The 18725-nt window shown below is 35.9% G+C and overlaps 2 protein-coding genes across 6 annotated transcripts; one reads left to right on the plus strand and one right to left on the minus strand.

Annotated features, from left to right (window-relative positions):
• The first annotated feature begins 292 nt into the window (after positions 1-292).
• LOC110893679 (nucleolar MIF4G domain-containing protein 1) lies at positions 293-5942 on the plus strand. 5 transcript variants are annotated; one of them, XM_022140764.2, is made up of 15 exons: positions 315-437; positions 1637-1673; positions 1779-1890; positions 1971-2065; positions 2184-2877; positions 2963-3030; positions 3380-3462; positions 3552-3651; positions 3748-3833; positions 3930-4012; positions 4262-4389; positions 4517-4618; positions 4711-5013; positions 5180-5302; positions 5396-5942. In XM_022140764.2, exons 3-15 carry the CDS (start codon positions 1887-1889, stop codon positions 5792-5794), a joined length of 2268 nt encoding a protein of 755 aa, XP_021996456.1. In that variant the 5' UTR covers positions 315-437; positions 1637-1673; positions 1779-1886; the 3' UTR covers positions 5795-5942. The 5 variants fall into 5 exon arrangements, with proteins under 5 accessions (XP_021996455.1, XP_021996460.1, XP_021996456.1 ...); XM_022140766.2 differs by having other exon boundaries at positions 316-437; positions 1776-1890; XM_035980698.1 differs by having other exon boundaries at positions 323-437; positions 1628-1673.
• Positions 5943-14703: 8761 nt separating this feature from the next.
• LOC110893680 (pectinesterase/pectinesterase inhibitor PPE8B) lies at positions 14704-16895 on the minus strand. The gene is made up of 3 exons (XM_022140769.2): positions 16301-16895; positions 15718-16224; positions 14704-15642 (listed from the first exon to the last, which is right to left on the minus strand). Exons 1-3 carry the CDS (start codon positions 16596-16598, stop codon positions 14924-14926), a joined length of 1524 nt encoding a protein of 507 aa, XP_021996461.1. The 5' UTR covers positions 16599-16895; the 3' UTR covers positions 14704-14923.
• Positions 16896-18725: the final 1830 nt, after the last annotated feature.

An 18725-nucleotide genomic window follows, 5' to 3' on the forward strand; every position in this document is an offset into this window, starting at 1 on the left:
GGCCGACTAGAGACCGCCTAGCGACTTTTGCAACACTAATTTAAACAAACAAATATCCACATTCCACGCACAGCAAACACCCAACACGCACAGACAGGGGGACCTATTAACAAACTGAAAAGGAACCCATAAGTAAAATATATTGAAACCCATAAACAAAAAAAGCTTTGGTTGCTCACTTGTTAGTCTGTGTTATTATTTCGTTGACACCCACGTTCGAATCCCGTTTGAGGCAATTCTTGAACTTTTTGTTCCGTTTTTTTCTATTTCTATTTTTTATTTTTTTTTCTTAAATGTAAAACCCATTAGGGTTTACAACAAACAAACCCATCACAAAAAACAACAGCCGTCCTCAGCGAACATCTCCGCTCGCTCCGGCCGTCCTCCTCCGCCGACAGCCGTCCTCCTCCACTCCAGCCGATAGCCGTTCTTCACAGGTGTGTTAAGTTAACCCTTTGTGGCATAGATTTTTTGAGTTGAACAGATTGTTAAATAATGTCTTTTACCTTGGCACTATTTATTTGTTTATGTCATTTTTGAGTTCAACATATAGTTAGGGAAATTTCTAGTTCTACGATGAGTGCTTGTGTTAATGCTGCTATACATATTGCTTAATGGTCCAATGGTGTAAATTGAAATTGATGATGCTTTACATCATTTTTGAAACAAACAGAGGAAATAATAATGCTTTGAGCTTGAATATTGTTAACAAATATTGGTTAAGGTTGTTAGATCCTGTATGTATTGCTGTGCATCTAATATTCTACCCACTGGCAAAGCAAATAGGAAGATACTTGTTGCTTCTTCTCGTTCTATTGTGATTTTAGTTAAATTATAGGTATGGGGATAGGGCTCTTAGAAGATGTAGTTACTGGGGACATTACATTAGGAAGGTTGGATAGATGGTGGGCTGAATGATGGATATTTAGGGGAAAAAGTGCCTACAAATGATGTAGATTTTTCTACTGTTTTTGGATAATTTAATAAGTTGAATGAAAATAAACCATCCCACCTTGTTTGAGCAAAACAAAGATACTAACTTAAAGGAAGCAAGTACAAACAGAACATAACAATCATATAGATTTGTCTATTCTATTATGTTTTCAACTTTACCCAACCGGAACCGTTGAACCGACCCAAAAATTTTAATGTCCGGTCTATGAAATTGAAGCATCTAAAAGTAGTGAACCCATTAGAAAAAATTCCTGGATCCGCCACTGCGCACAGAGTCACTGCCGCCCCCTCTAACAGTAACAGGTAAACCTTCTTTTTTATAACTTCTGTTACTAAGGATTTGTACCTGGGTTTAGAATTCGTGTCTTAAAACTTGAATTTAGGATTATTGGAAAGAAAGGTAATTAGCGTTTTGCATAAGTTTATGGATTAATTTGAGTTTTGTTTAAGATAATAGTTTAAGTGATTACAGTTTATAATAGAATTGCATACGAATCTAAGCGTCTGTGTATCGGCTGTTCTGTACTAGACGCGAGAAATTAATCAGTATTCCCAACCCTGTGATCTATGAAAGTGAGCCATGGCCATATCATTTAACATACAACACTTGATAAACACAATGACAACCTTTGTATTTAGAAATGTCAAACTAAAGGAGATTGATTATACATAGTATCTGCAGGTCAAAGAATCGTCTTCTAATGCCTTTTTAAAAACAAGTAATGGATCGTTTTAGTTTCCGATTTTTTTTATGTTTAGTTTACTTCTTTCCATGTATATATATTAGTCTTAGTTGGTTTTGCTTTTTGTTGTAACTGAAGTAGGTATCATAATATATCTGTTCATTTGGTTCCTCGGTGACCGACTCGAAAGTTCTAGCATTTGGCTGTGAAAAGTCTCAACACCAGTGAAATAAATTCTGCAAGTTATAAATGGGTAAGGTTATTTTTTTTTCATTTGTGTTGTTTATCATATATTGATTAGTATGGATAATACTTCTATTCTGTGACTTGCAGGTAACGATTCCGAAGATAAAACTCGCAGAGAGAGACGGAAAGAAACTCGATTGCAAAAAAAGAAGAAAAAGTTTGACTCGTGGGTTCAACATCATGTATGAAAATTCCTGCATGAACCTTAAGTTTTTCACTAATCCATTTTGATTAGGACGTGAAATATGACTTGTGTTTTGTTCCGACATGATTTTTGTTCTTGATTTATAACAATTTCAGAAATTAAAAAAGACAATGAGCAATCAGAAGGCAGAAAATATGCAGAAAAATACTCTAACCGCAGAAGAGAAGGAATCGATAAGTGGAGATTTAAATAAACCATCAAAAACTGAATTTGAAGAGTGTATGGAAACTCAGAATAATGGTATTTCTGCTGATACAGAAGGGGGAGAAGCTTCTAGAAACACTAGTTCTTCACATAACAAACATAAGAGGACAGTATCATCTAGAAACGATGACCAACTAACTATGTCTTTGGAACCGACGAGGAAAAAGAAAGCAAAATTTGAAAAATATATGGAACTGGAAAACAATGGCGTCACTTCTGCAAAGGAGGATCTTGCATTGGAAAGAAAACTTGCAAAAAAACTCAAAGTGAAAAATAGGAAATTAGGGGGAGATGAAGATGGACTCAACATGTTATTTGAAGGATTTGATTCTTTTGAGACCGAAGACGTGGAAGAAGCTTCTATAAGAAACATTTCAAGGAATAAGAAGAGTTCAAAGAAGGATGCTGAGATTAAAAGCGATGATTTGGTTGAAGAACTTGAAACTGAACTTGCAACTGAATATGAAAATAGTGATGCTCAAGCTTCGGTAATGGAAAAACATGCAAAGTATGTGCCACCTCAGCTAAGATCTATGTCCAGAAATGAATCGGAAGAATATTCACAAATTCGAAAACGTGTACGCGGTAGGGATTTTTTTTATTGATATTGGTCTCACATTGTATTCCTGATGATACGTTGAAAAGTGACAATTTCGCTGATTGGTTCCAGGCCTTTTAAATAGGTTGGGTGAATCGAATGTGGAAGGAATTACAGGGGAGATGTCTTCAATTTTCCAGGTAAGTTTTCCAATTTCATATATTTCTTTTCTCCTGAACTCAGTTTTCAGAATTTTCCATGCAGTGAACCATATTATAATCTCTATTTTATTTTCATTATAGAAGGGTAAATACTAAAGAAGAGAATTTTAGTGTCTTGAAATGTAATTATTATATCTTGAGGAGTAGGTTTTCTAATATGAAAGTAATGCTAATTTGCCTAATTGTATGTATTATGAAATGAGCGATGTCGTGTCATGATGCAATAAGTTAATAAGCTTTATATACCTGTACTGTTTTTCTATTATAACGTGAGGTTGTCAATTTCTTTCTTATTTACCATATATTTCTGGAACTCTTTTACATACAGTCTATTAGCCGCAGTGATGGTACTCAAATTATCAGTGAAGAAATTCTGACATCATGCTCAAGCGGACCTCGTGGCAACGAACAGTTGAGTCCAGCTATTATTATACCTTATAAATGTTATTCATTCTTCTGTTTGGTATTCCTTTGACAAGATTACATTTGTGCCCTTGCAGATATGCTGCTGTTTTCGCAGCTTTAGTTTCTGGTTTGGCTTGCTTGGTTGGGATTGACTTTGGTGCAAAGCTGCTTGCTTCACTTGCAAAGTGTTTTGAGGTTCGTTGAATGATTTCGCTGTTTAAAAAAATGAATTTTGAAGCTATCTTCTTCATAAAGAATATGATTTTAATAGTTTTCCTATGTTTATATTAGGATGAGTATCAGAAGGAAGACAATCTTTCCTTGCGGAATTTGACTCTCCTTCTCTCTTATTTGTACATATTTGGAGTTTGCTCAAGGTTATTCACTTTCTTCTGAAATTTCACATTAGAGATAAATGCACTTTATATAATAATAGTTTGTTGTTTTCTCAATTTATAATAATACCATTTCAGTGATTTAATATATGATTTCATGATGATGCTGAGCTCACGGTTGACTGAGGTTGATGTTTCTACTATCTTGACAGTTCTAAATTGTAAGATTCTTGTTCTACATGTTTCTGTTGGAGATGGAAAATGGGCACATCACGTGTGTGGGTAATGAGCCAAATGAAAAATATGTTTTTGAAGTTAGAGATGAAACATAACCCTTGCTTAAGACATTGAATGGGTTGAAATTTACGCATCTAGTTTTTCTTAATCATGAACGTACTACTATTAACTGAATTGTTGAAATTTACCAGTATGTTGATTTATTATAAGTAGTTGCTATATGCATTCATTAGGTTCTGGGATGAGATTGAGGAGTGACGACCCGGCCACCATGAAAAACTTTATTGTTAGCATCCAGAACAAGGTGACAGAACTCAAGACTATGTCTGGAGATAGCCAGGGAAACACTACAAGTAAAAGAGTATGCATTTCATTGATTAATATATATATATGAGAAATAAAAGATATGCATGTGACTAAATAATCATCATTACCTTTTCCGATAGTTTTTGCTTCTCTTGTAACTTTGTTTGCTTCATGGGGGGCAGATGGAGTTCATGCTTGAAACCATATTTGACATCAAGAACAACAAAAAGAAAGCTAAAGAGGAATCCTTACAACATACTCGCATCAAGAAGTGGCTTCAAAAGGTCATCATTATAATATGCTATTTTTTTTATACATCATTATAATATATAACAGTTATAAAACAATAAAGAAATTTTTATATTACTTCTGACAGTTGAGGGTAGAAAGCATTTTAGTTCGGGGATTGAAATGGAGCAAGCTTCTTGACCCTGAGAAAAAAGGTCAATGGTGGTTATCTGGAGAGATGATGTCATCTACTACAAATGGTAGTACGATTGAAAATTATGCAAAAAAGATGGATAAAGAGAGCTCAGAAGCTCAAAAAATGCTTCAACTTGCTGCCGGACAGAGAATGAATACAGATGCAAGAAGGGCGATATTTTGTATAATTATGAGCGGGGAGGATTATATTGATGCGTTTGAGAAATTGTTGCGGTTGGATTTGCAAGGGAAGCAGGTATCTCTATTCTTTTCTTATCTAATCGCAAATATGACGGTTAAAACTTGGAACATGAACTTCAAAAATTAAAAGTCAAATAATACGAGTAATTTATTAAATTTGAACCTTAAAAATAAATAATATCTTTCTTATTATATATCATCAGTTTGTCATGATATTGCAGGATAGAGAGATCATGCGTGTCCTTGTGGAGTGCTGTCTGCAGGAAAAAGTATTCAACAAATATTATTGTGTTCTGGCTTCAAAGCTATGCAATCATGACAAGAATCACAAGTTCACATTACAGGTATTTCATTGGACGGGTTGGATAATGGACTATTGTTACAAAAATATTTATACAGTTTTTAATAACACGATATGTTTTTGTATTATTGTTCAGTATTGTATATGGGACCAGTACATGGAATTAGAATCGATGCAGCTAATGAGATCAATGCACCTGGCAAAGTTTAAAGCAGAAGTGGTGTCCAGTTTTACACTTTCACTTGCAGTTTTGAAAAAAGCAGATCTACACGACACCACAAAACTCACTTGCAGAAAAATTATGCATTTTAAGATGTTTTTTGAGGCTGTTTTTGAGTATGCCGACAATGTTGTCTGGAATATATTCAAACGTATAGCGGGGGGTGGGTCCGGACAGTATGAAACCCTTAGAACCGGGATTAAGTTTTTCATCGAAAGGTATGTTTTGGGGAACGAAAAACAATTTGCAGGGAAATACAAAATTGCCAAGAAAGCCCTTAAGAGTGTTGAAGAAGAAGAAGACCCGTTTCTTTAAAAGGAAATTTTGTAGTTAGAATTAAACTTGTCTTTTTATATGTTTTGATTGCTTCTGTTGTGGACATATTTTCTTATTGTTGAAGAAACTTATTTAATTGAACATAAAGTGGATGTCAGCTACGGTTTTGTTTAAAAAATCTTACATATTTATTGTTGAAGGCAGCAATAGCTTACTTGAATCATCCATCGTTTGACTTTTCATTATATATATTTATTGATTGATTATTGCTATGGGTTATAATATGTTAGTTGAAAATGCATCATCATTGCTTGGGTTGTAATTTAAAAGTTGTGTGGAGGGTGTGTATACCCCTCCCTACAGTTGAGATGTGCCTGGCACGTAGTCAAAAATCCACTTTTGTTGCTCTTCTAAATTACTGTTCATTTTTCTTTTTTGCATTTGATTGGTCACCACTCCCCTATACCCCTCCCTCTCTCCCTCCCTATACCACCATCAGTTCATTATATTCCAAAAACCATTGCTTCTTCCACCATTTGTTTTGATGATTGTAAATGAGACAAAAGTCAAATTATAACTTCAAACAAGCAGTCAATACTAGATTATATAGGTTTAATGCTAGAAAGAATAGAGGCGTCTTCATAGTCGATTTTCTTTTAATTGTTCAATCTGCCAATGAAATTCTTGTTCTTTTTTTGGTATCTACAAAGTATTTGCATCAAAATGGACTTATCACGATACCCTTTGCCGTCGTATCTGCCATCAACGTAGTGACATCAAATTTCAACTTGGGGTTGATATAATAAACATTTGTATATTGTTTATAAATTGGACTGCCATCCGTCTGATGGTGCATCATGTGCATGGTGCAAGACCCTTACATTATAATGAATATTTCATATAACTAGTTGATTTTCCGCCCGTGCGTTGTGGCGGGGACCTAATGAGTGCAAAACGCGTGTCAGCAATGGCAAGCAGATACCGAATATTAAAACATAAATAAAAATGACGTGGTAAGGATAGTCACCCCGTCCTAGAAAAACAATTTTAAATAACCTAATATATAATAATAGGACCCACACGTCCTACATGTTGGAAACTCGGTTGTTTTCAATTCAGTTATTACGGTGCTAACACGTTAAAATATGGATGAGCTCAGTACCAGTAACGGCACCGAAAGTACCAATCCGGAAAATCATCGAATTTAGGTACCGGCACCGAAAATGCTCGGTACAATACGGTATGGTATTTGAAAACGCCAAAAGGTGGGCACCAAATTGGTACCGAAAATGATTTGGTATAGTAAATTTGGTACCGATACGATACCAGTTTGATTACAGGATTTGATACGATTTGCTCATCAATAATCTAAATATCCAAGTTAGTTTTACATGCTACAATTCATTAATTACAGAAAAAGACAAACGAGAAAGCAAAATAAGTTGTTGTGTATATAAAACCTCATTCAAACGAAATACAGTTTACTTACTGTATGTATGAAAAGTAATCTAAACGGGGCAGTTACTTGCATTGCTACGTTGCTACAGGATTTGATGAGCTCGGTACCAACATAAATAAAAAATTACATAAAAAGTTTGTGGAGGGAGGGAGAAAGTCTTTAACCCATGGAGATTTGTGGAGGGAGGGAGAAAAAAGTAGGAGATGGATGAGGATTAGGGTTAGGAATTGGGGGAGATATGTTATATATGTAATTTTTTGTTTTATTTATTAAGAAAAATTTAAATAAAAGCATGAAATGACCATGATACCCTTAAGTGAATGGATTTAACTTAAATTTTTTAACCTGGTTAGTCTTAAAGGACGAAAGGTGTAATGAGTTTTCTAAATAAAGGATTGTGACTGTAATTATTGAAATTAAAGGTCATCCATTGCAACCCGCTACAAACATAAATGACGAAAAGTGTAATTTACCCTTTCATTTGTTATTCAACGTAACTAGACATAAAAATACTAACGAAAATTTATGAAGTATATAGTCGCGTACCTTTAAAGCTTTCCCTTTAAACGGGTATCCGTTCCGCCTTGACCACTCGATGATTCGCCCAATTTGCCTTGTGATCTCCTAACTATAGTGATCACGAATTTAGCTTGGAATTGATTCGAAATATGATTCCTTCATTGATTTTGAGAGTATTTGGTGAATTTAGAGTTTTAGGTGTTTGCTTGGGTTTTGGTCGAACAGGAGAAAACACACAAGTGTGTGTTTTATGTTTAAAATTTCTATTTATTAAACTTGTTTCAATTTTGTCCCTTTTTAGTCCCTTTACTTTTAAGATATATAAAACGGGTTAGAATCCCTTGATTCTTTATCATTCAATAACATCTAATTAACTAGGTTAAATATTCCTAGTTTTATTTATATATATATATATATATATATATATATATATATATATATATATATATATATATATATATATATATATATTCACGTATAAGTGCATTTAATATTTTTGGGGTGTTATACATGGAAACCCCGATGAGGGCAATTTCTTATTGAACGACAGTAGCGATGCACATGTGCAACGATACTTTTTGTTCATTTTTTTTTAAAAAACGCTAAATTCCATCACTAAAGAATAATAAAAAATGAACAACAGTACCGCTACACATGTACTATTGTTCAGATTTTTTTAGTGACGAATTTTAGCGTTTTTCTATAAAAATAAATAAACCAATAAATATTTTTGTGTTTTTAATTTTTTAGGTATTTTGGTTGCGTTCACATTGGTTCTCGCGGTTCTCACAATAAAGGATGGTTCCTAACGGATCCTTATATATATATATATAGAAACGGGATCAGGAGAAAACGACAAAAAGTGTGAGAACAGTGAGAACGCATCCTGGCCGAACACGTGGCGTATGGCATGATCAGGGTCCGAGGGGTTTTTTTGTCTTTTTAGTATTCTTCTCATTTCACGATTTTCGCGTTTGACATGCTTCTTTATTTTTTGCGTGCAAGATAATTTTGGCGTTATGTAGATTTATTAATTAATTTGGCGTTTTACTGTTTTTTCTCAGATTCTTCTCGTTGAATTAATTCTTTTTGTGTCACATAGTTAATTTTTTGGCGTTATGGCTTTTTCCATGTCATTTTGGCGTTTTGTATCTTTTTGTTAATAATTCATTACCATAGATTAATATTTTATAAAAGTACAATAACACGAAAATCAAAATAAACTAATAGTCTTTCGTAGGTGGGATTACATCAGAGATGTACCCATCGCTTTATTCATCACTTTCTTCAGATTCTTCATCATCAAATTTCATTTTTTCGTATAACGCCATTAGCTCGTCTCTTCTTTGCTGCAGCCTATTCTTGAATATCACTGCATCCTTGGATTTTGGATCGTTTGAAGGTGTTAAATCACAGAGTTGTTCAATGATAGATAGCAACCCTGTCTTCAACATTTCTTCCATTGGCCTTGAATATTGCACCCCGTTTTTATAAGTCACTTCAAGTGTTCCTTCTTCCTCATGCAATATCCAACTGCTAAGTTTTGGTATATGAGTATCTTCAATATCATCATCATCTTCTGCTGCAAACTTTCTCTCCAGTCTTTTTATTACAGTTCTCGTTCTTTCACAATCGTTGTCTATTGGAACTCCAAGGGCCAGGATATCCTTCTGAACGTTTTCATTCATTCCCATCATGGCTTTTATTGTTCTTACCTTTACCCTTCTCCTGTCAGAGAACTTTATGATGAATCATTTCTCTTTCATTTCAAACCTTCATGCAATAACCTTAGCCATTTTTTAAATTTTTTGGCGTTTTGGAGAATATTTGGCGTTTTAGTCTTTTTGGCGTGTTTGAGCTTGGGTTTTCATGGTCTTCTTTTATATTGACTTTTTTTTCCCGCGTATGTCAGGTAATTATGGCGTTTTGAAAAAGATAAATAAATTTAATATAATAAATGTTAGTAATTATGTTTTCCGTCGTTTCATTTTACTGTTTTTTGCAGTTTACCGTGTTTTGTTTTCAGACTCAACTGTTTTAATGGTGTAACACGTCAAATCTTTTGACGGTTGTAATTATGGCGTTTTGTTTTCCAATGGCGGTTAGATAACTATTGGACTTCTTTTGTTTTATATTCTTTGCACATTGTTTCACGCTTTTTTTATAATATTAGTTGTTCAAATTAATTTTATTATAGTTTGGTAGTTTTTTGGGGGCGTTTTTATGGCATTATGGCGTTTTACACGTATTTGCTAATTTTGGCGTTTTAGTATATTTTTCATTATAGCATTAATATTATTTTGTTGTTTATTAACTGACATTTCAAAACAAACAATAGATAAAGAAAATAAAAAAAAAAAACAAAGTAGAAGCAATTTATGATTTTAAATCTTCAGTGTCACCAGTCTCTTTTTTCTTTTGAAACTACAAGAAATGTGACAAATAATGGCGTTTTGGGTTTGGCGTTGTTTATTTTCTTTGTTCATGTGTTGAAATGTCTTTGTGGATGTTGGAGACATAGAGCGACCCCCTGTGGGTGGTTGCTATCTGCCTGTGGTCTTCATTATATTCATTGAGGCTAAAGTAGCATTTATACTGGTATAGATCTCTTCTTATCATCCAAACCTTCTTTAGGAACAAAGATGACAGTATGACTTATAGGTGTCATCAGTCCCTCTTTTTTCAATTTTGTCCATCTCATGCAGCAAAATCTTTCTACACTCACGTAACAAATCATTAAATGAAGCTTCATGCAGAACATTGAGGATCAAAGAAAATATATTTGCTATCGTTGTATTTTTTGGCGTTTTACATTGAGTTGTAAATTTTTTTAGCAACCACTGTGTGTTTTTTGTGTTTTTTTTGGTGTGATAAACGGAAGGTGGTGAGGTGTTTCTATTTATAGATTTTTTTGGCGCGTAGTTTAGGCTGGATGTTATTTTTATAACAAAAAATGTAATTAACATTTATCCGGATGTAAACTTTGGCGTTATATATAATGACGTTTCATATTTTATGGCGTTTTTATAGCCAGAGAGCTTAAATAAAAACACAGAAAAAAGTATGCAGTGATAAAATTGGCGTTTTGTATTTATTTGGCGTTTTATTTTTCAATGGCGTTTTATGTGAGGAATGGTTTTTTACTTTTTTACCCTTAATGACGCGCGTCCACGTAATAAAATTGGTGTTATTTACTAAAATGCCACCGCGCCAATCTAGTACATAGATTGTTTTGATCGGACGATCAATAAGCGTTCTCACCGTTCTCACACTTTCTACCGTTTTCTCTAAATCTTGACCCTATATATATATATATATATATATATATATATATATATGAAGTGTAGAATACAAATCCCCTAATCATACATTACGTACGCGAGCACAAGATCTAAACACGTGTCCCTGATTTAGTTTTCCTACATAAGGGTACACCAGACAATTCATTCTATCAGCAGAGGGCAAATTAGACAATTCATTCAATCAGCAGATCGCGAGTTCGTTACACCACTATCCCGGTAATTATGAATCGTATCAGTTTCAAATATTCATAATTTTTAAAACTATTCATTGCGGTTTTCATTTCTGCGCGATTAGGGTTTAATCGATTGTTGTTTTCAATGGATCCACAGAGCAGCACCGGACGAAACACAGATGTTGATTTTAAAGATGCTGAATTCGACAGTGAGCACGGTGAATTGGGTGGTGACCAGAGAGTTACGATTAAGGAAGTCAGAAATCCTAATTCTGCAAATGCAAATGTTGTAACTGAGGGTTCCAATAGTAAGTTCTTAATTCAGATGTTTAAATGTTCAATGTCGGTTGTTTTTTATACTCGGTGTAATGATTTGGTGTTTGATTGGAATTGATTGGAATGTTTTTAATGTTATTAGAGGGTAACCGATAAGGAATCAAAATGTTTAACTTCGCATGTTATGATTCCAACAAATCGCATGTGACGAAAGGCATAACATGTTGTTTTCGCATGGTATGATACCATAAATCGCATGTAGTTTTCATTATATATAAAACAAGGAATCAAAATGTTTAATTTCGCATGTTATGAGTCCAACAAATCGCATGTGATGAAAGTCATAACATGCTGGTTTCGCATAGTATGATACCATAAATCGCATGTAGTTTTCATTATATATAAAACATGCTGGATTAGCAGTTCTTAATAAATGTTTTTTTTTTTACTCTTTTATTTAATTTTGTAGATGAAAGGCTTTATATTCCTGAGGTTGAAGCATCAGCTATACCTGTGGTTGGCATGAAATTCACTTCTATCGAACAAGCTTACGTGTTTTACCAAACATTTGCCATGTTATCTGGTTTTTCTGTCTGCAAAGGTGGTGAAAACAGTAGTGGTGGTATAGTTAAGACTAAATATTTTGTGTGCTCGAAAGAGGGACATAAGCCATTGTTTATTGACAATGCTTATTTGAAGTCTAGAAAGCCATACAAAACAAGGAAAAGAGGAACCATTAGAACCAGGTGCAAAGCGCAACTTATGCTTGGTTCGGTGGATGGGATATCATTTACAGTCAAGATGTTTGTTGATGGTTATAATCATACGCTTGTGTGACCTGAAGATCTTCATCTGCTACCAGCTTACAGGAATTTGCCAAAAGTTCAGGAAGAAATGATATGGGAATTAGGTACTCTAAACCTTGGCCCGGTGAAAGCTTTTCATATAATGAGAAAACGATATGGTGGTTTTGAGAAAGTTGGCGCCACTGTCGATGATTGCAAAAATTTTAGAGCTCGAATTAATAGCTATATAGGAGAATATGATGCAGACATGGTGATCAATAGGCTGGCCGATAAAAAAGAATATTTAGTGGATTTTTTCGTTTGAATATTCTGTTGACGAGAACAAACGGTAACTGGTTTGTTCTGGGCGGGTGGGTTATGCAAGCGTAACTTCATGGAGTTCGGGGATGTAATATCGTTTGATGCTACTTTCAAAACAAATAAGTAAGTGTTACATGAATGTCAATTTTAATATTTTGCATGTTGTATGAATTCATAAACTGGTAAATCGCATGTTACTAAAACATGAAATTTAGGAGTTCAATATATCGCACATTAACTGAGTATGTAAAGTTAGTATGCGAAGTGTTCTTTTTTGCAATAATATTTATTTTCCTGGTGTGTAGGTATAAGATGGTGTTTGTACCGTTTACTAGGATAGACAACCATTGTCGAAATGTAACCTTTGGAGCCAGGTTGTTAGCATCGAAGAGTATTTAATCTTATAAATGGCTTCTCAATTCCTTTGTAAAGTCATTTGGATGTCAGCTACATGTTGTAGTTATAGACCAGGACCCATCGATGAAATATGATATCGAGAGTGTTTTTACTATCAGCAGACATAGATCGTGCATGTGACACAAAATGAAAAAAAGTGGCAGACAAGGTTCACTATGCTCTATTGTGTGTCATTACCACTTTTTATTTACATTGTATATCTGTTATATATTGATAATAAAAGTATTTTTTCCGTGTAGGCAGGATATGAATTGTGCAATAACGAGGATTTTAAAAGGAGAATGTGTGATATTGTATGGACAGATTCGATTGAGCCAGAAGTATTCGAGAGAGAGTGGAAGTTGGTAATGATTGAGTTCGGTCTTACCGAAAATAAATGGATTGATGATATGTTTGTGATGAGATCCATCTGGATTCCCGATTTTTATCGTCATGAGACAATGTCTGGACTTATGCGAACAACTTCGAGATCAGAGAGAGAGAACCATTTTTTTTGCCAGGTGGCGAATTCACAACTCACTCTTGTAGAGTTTTTGAATCATTTTGACGGTTCGATGGATGTCCAAAGGTTCAACCATAGAAAGAATGGTCATATATCAAGATATACTGAGCCTGATGATTGGACCAAATCTACTCTGGAAGCAGATGCTGCTAAAGTGTATACCAGGTCTATATTCTTCGATCAGCAGATAGAGATATACGCAACTATTAGTGAATGTCTGCCTATGGAGACCAAAATCGAGGGTGACCTATTAAGGATATCGATGAAAGACTTTAAAGCCCATGGAGAAGGTTTTTTAGAGGTAATACACAACATATTTACTTATTAAAAAAAACATTTGTTTTACAACATGCGATTTGATGAACACCCATGCAATTTTAAAAATGCGATTTGTTAATAACCCATGCGATTTTAAGTTTTGTTTGTGTATTTGTTGTCTGTAGGTGTGTTCCAAGAAACTTGAAGAAGATGTAATTGCACAATGTAATTGTTTGCGTTTTGAATAGTACGGGCTGCTCTGTCGCCACATCTTTTTTTGTTTTCAAGATGTTTGAAGTTAAAGAAATACCAAACAAATACGTTATGAAGAGATGGACAAAAGATGTGGTTCCAAATGAATTAAACTCCACATTTGATATAAAGGTTTATGCAAAGGACGGGCAATAACAGATTGCTTATGAAATCTAGAATACATGGGAGTATCTGGTTTAATGACCCTGATCAACTCGTTCTAGTTAACACAAGTGCTTGCAATATACGGGAGTTATCAACATTATTTTTAGAGATGGATTTATTTATTCAATCAATCATTCCGGCAAATCTAAAGTGGGCAGGAGCACGAGGAAAGCATGGGAAGTGATTATTTGTTTTGTTTCCTGTATTCAACAACCATGACATGTGAGTTTAGATCTTTGGTCACGTGGGTGGGGCTTATCTTTTAGCCAAAACCGCGTGAAAAAGTCAGTAGATGGAGTGATGTGTCCACTTGCTTCCCCTCCTGTCCTCCGCTGAACCTGGCCTTTTTTACTTTGAAAATCATAAAATGCATTCATTTTAGTTATCAGCAGCAAATTCTCATTAAACGCCATACGTACGTACTATCTAGCTGTATATCGTTTTCTACATTTCCATATAGATAAAGTCAAGTCGTTTTTCATATTAGACCCCCACGTACACATGATTTATGGTTGGTACTGAAAGAAACAAGAGGTGTTTTCATTCTTCACATGAAAGGAAACAAACAAACATGCATGTACGGCGTTAAGCCATCAATCCGGGCTTAATTTCGGCCTTTTCAACAGTCAAAAAAGTTAAATTAGCCTTCATTTCCTAATCAAATATTATAAGTAGGCCGGCCCCTTAATTAATTTAAAAGAGAAAAATAATAAACAAAAATTGCGAATGAATGAATCGCTCAAGTCAAGCCGGCTGTATACTTGACTCCGGTGGGTGGCAACCAGGAGTTTCCTAGCAAGAACTGAGCCACCGTGAAGTTGTTGGCTTCACTGGAATCATTGATTGCATGGAGACCAGGCCACCTGATCCGATCTCCTAAGGCAGCACCCGGACCATAGTTCATGTACTCCCCATAGTAAAGAGTATCGAGTGCAAAGTCACCGTTCCATTCAAGCCAGCCTTGGGGCCTGATGAGCCCACTGATGTACGATTGCATGATCACGGTTCGAGAATACTCCTTCCATGGGCGTCCAAGGTACGTGGGTGGGAATATAATTATACCATTGCTGCTGCTGGAGTTGGAAGCTTCTTCTTCTTCTTCTATGGATATGTTGGAGAACTGAATTGAAAACCCTGAAGGCTGAGTTGGTTCCTTACGACCCTGTGCTGTAATGGTGTTCTTTTGGTTAGGGAGGCCCCTCCTGGCCAGAATCTCACAGTTCTGAAACACCACCACTCCATCTCCAAATATGAAATCAACCGTGCCTGTAATTAAGCACTCTCTGTAAAACTGGCGCATCGAGTGGGCATACAGAGTGTCCTGATACCCCGTGATTGCACACCGATAAACAACCGAAAGGTCCGAATCTGATCGAAATGCAACTGCTTGGTGCTTTTCTGGCCCTGCCGTGTTCTCAAATCTCATATCACGAGCCATGAACCCCTTTCCCTTCACAGCTGTATTGTAGTATGCGTTTCAGTTACTTAATTAATAATACACACTACTATTGTATGAATTAGTTGCGTACGTACCAAATGTAGCAGAACGATAGGTAGTCCAACCGTCAACGAAGCTGCGGTTACCAGAAATAACGGTGAGGTTCATGCCATCACCAATCATGATGATGTTGGTTTTCTTCTTACTGATCTCCACATACTCCTGGTATACACCCTTCTTGACGTAGATGACATAGCGGGCGCTGTTATCTGGAGCTGCAGATACGGCATCCATCACCCGTGTGAAGTTGCCGCTACCATCTGCCGCCACAACCACATCGGCTCTTATGTTGGCTTCCACAAGTAATTTCTGCTCTTTTTCCTTTAGCCATATTCCTGCTGCTGCTGCATCAATGGTTCCTGGAAGCTGGCTAAGTAATTGACGCACTAAGGAGGTGACCTGGTCAAGGCTGCCAGCTACCAAGGACTTTACGATGGTGTTTGTACCCTCAAATCCTTCCATGCAGGTGTCCTGGTTGCCCAGTGCCCCCCCGAGCCATGTCCTCATGTCAGCACCCATGCTGCTGCTGCTGCTATATTTTGCTGATTATTATTATTGTAAAAAATCGATTAGATTCGACATTGAAGATGCATGTATGTATAAATTACTACTAGTTACCAGTTGAGGATGATATTGCTCTAGAAAGAGTCCAGGTGAGTTGATCAGCAGAAAAGTCAAGGAGATCAAGGCAATCGGCAATGGCATTGGAAGCTCTGAAATCCCCCCCGCCAAGAACATCGCTGAATCTGGAGACGATGGAGATGACTTGTCGGACTGATTCAATGGTAGACCTCACGGACTCCACAAACTGATCATCATCGGAGGCAAATGTGGAGCCGGGGCATGCAGCTGCTAGAATAATTAGCACTACTAGGAGAAGCAGCTGCTTGGTGGTCCAAGGTGGAAGAGCCATCATGTAATGTAATGTAAATTGGATTTTGAATAATAACAATAATAATAATAATAAATAGGGTTAATTTAGGAGGAGGAGGAGGAGGAGACAGGTGAGAGATATTTAATGGCAAGTGTCGGTGTACAGTAGCTAGCTCCTCCGCCCGTAGGATCTTTGTATTGCGTGCCAGCCTATCTATCTATGTATATAAATAAATGCTCGCTTTTCATTCATTGCTGCTGCTCGCTTTTGGTCATCACAACACACAGGCTTCTAGTACATTTGGGCGCTCCAGATAGATTCATACAATATAATCACAAACCATACCATATGTAAAATACAATACAATACATTTCTATCAATAAATGAAGATACACATACACCATTAGTACGCACTACAAGTTTATGATCTAACGGTGTGTTGTTTGTCTCCCAAAAAAGCAACATAGGTAATTTGAATCATTCAAAGTATGTAAGCTTAGTTAATATTCAAATGTAAAAAACCGCTCTTAAAAAAATGTTTCTAAAAAGAAAGCAGTTTAATTGTTCGTAGTACTACGTAATCATCAAAAGATGTCATCAACCATGACTTTGCATTGAGTACGTGTTTAAATGCAATTTAATTGGTTTGTCTATAGAATATTAATATGTAATAAATGCAACGCCACATAAATTAATTGTATCTCACTTAGGAGAGTGGGGGTGGTCCGTGATGGAGCCCCCATCACGAGTGATGGAGATTAGCACACCGCCGCCACCCACAAAAATAATGAGTGGAACTTTTAACGCGTTGTTAATATCACGCGTTGAACAATTGTTGATTGTATGTGTATGACTTGTACGTTGTGTATTAATACTTGTACGTTGGAATCCTATCACTAGTGATGACCACCGCCACTAAAGAATGCTTGTGAGTGATAGAATAGTGGTTGCTGACATGGCGGAACATGATTGGATGTTTGTGAGTGATGAAATTTCATCACTTGTGACCACCCCCACTCCCCTTATAAGTTGAATAATTTGAAATTTAGCTAAGTATTTGCAAGTATGAAAGGATCTTAAGACTTAAGAGGCTAGAGCCACGATGCTCCACTATCATCATAGCCACTGGAGCTCATAACCCTTCATCACAGTCAAAATCACCCTAGTTTAAAAGCCTATTATCAGATGTTACAATCCCTCTGATTTGGTTATCATTGGACCATACAATGCTTCTTTCCCACGTGTTGTTCGCGGATCGAAATACATCACATCGCCTACACATCACTATATATTTAGATTATTTCGCTCGTCGGATTAAACAGAATCTGCTCAGCAGCCACCAGATCACTTGGTCACTGCCTAGGGTTTCCTTCATAGCTTTATGCAAATTATTTTTCACAAACATATTAGTATTCACATAGCTGCTTTTCGGAAACATATAGTATTCGAATGGGAAAGTTCTCGCAATTTTAATCAAAATTTTTCGCATGACCCAACGTTGATGGTGTCATTGATAGGAAATCTAATCCAAATGACTATTTCTTGTGATTGATTATCTTTGATCTGCATTTGCTTTATTCCAAAAGGCTTCCAGTATTCTCACACCCAAAATCTTATTTTCACATCCCTTTTCACTCTATCTCTCTCTATAATATATATATATATATATGTGTGTGTGTGTGTGTGTGTGTGTAGAAAAAGATAGAGGGAAGGGGTGTGTGAATATTAACTCCCATTTCAAAAACCCTTATTAGGATTTGACTAGACTATTTGAAAGCATGTGCCATACCTGGTATCGTGCCGAAGCTATACTACCCGCACGATGGGTGAACTTGCCCTGTATGTATCATACTTACAAAGGAAACTTTACATAATGTTCACAAAACAACAATAAAAGGAATCCAGTAGCATTCGAAACCGGTAGCTTCCGAATCCGGTAGCTTCCAGTATGATCCGATAGCACCCGGTACCAATAGCATTCGGAATGGGAAGTATGCGGATCAGGTATCATCCTGAACCGATTGGTTTCGGATCATGTTGGTGACTATAGTGACCTTCGGTCATATCTAGATCCGGAATCACCAACACCACTGTCAGGACATCCGTCACAGAGGTGACTGTATCCCAAATTGTTACCCATGATACTAAGAAAACAGAATGACAAGAAAT

The sequence above is a fragment of the Helianthus annuus genome, chromosome 12, assembly GCF_002127325.2.
Source record: "Helianthus annuus cultivar XRQ/B chromosome 12, HanXRQr2.0-SUNRISE, whole genome shotgun sequence".
NCBI lineage: Eukaryota > Viridiplantae > Streptophyta > Magnoliopsida > Asterales > Asteraceae > Helianthus > Helianthus annuus.

What these genes read in the sequence shown, in the direction of transcription:
- LOC110893680 (XM_022140769.2), bottom strand. Translation starts at nt 16,598, where the DNA reads ATGATGGCTCTTCCACCTTGGACCACCAAGCAGCTGCTTCTCCTAGTA. An exon ending in AGCAATATCATCCTCAACTG is followed by an intron (nt 16,225 to 16,300) that starts GTAACTAGTAGT and finishes AATAATAATCAG; the next exon opens with CAAAATATAGCAGCAGCAGC. An exon ending in CTATCGTTCTGCTACATTTG is followed by an intron (nt 15,643 to 15,717) that starts GTACGTACGCAA and finishes ACTACAATACAG; the next exon opens with CTGTGAAGGGAAAGGGGTTC.
- LOC110893679 (XM_022140763.2), top strand. An exon ending in CACTTGCAAAGTGTTTTGAG is followed by an intron (nt 3,652 to 3,747) that starts GTTCGTTGAATG and finishes TGTTTATATTAG; the next exon opens with GATGAGTATCAGAAGGAAGA. An exon ending in ATATTTGGAGTTTGCTCAAG is followed by an intron (nt 3,834 to 3,929) that starts GTTATTCACTTT and finishes ATACCATTTCAG; the next exon opens with TGATTTAATATATGATTTCA.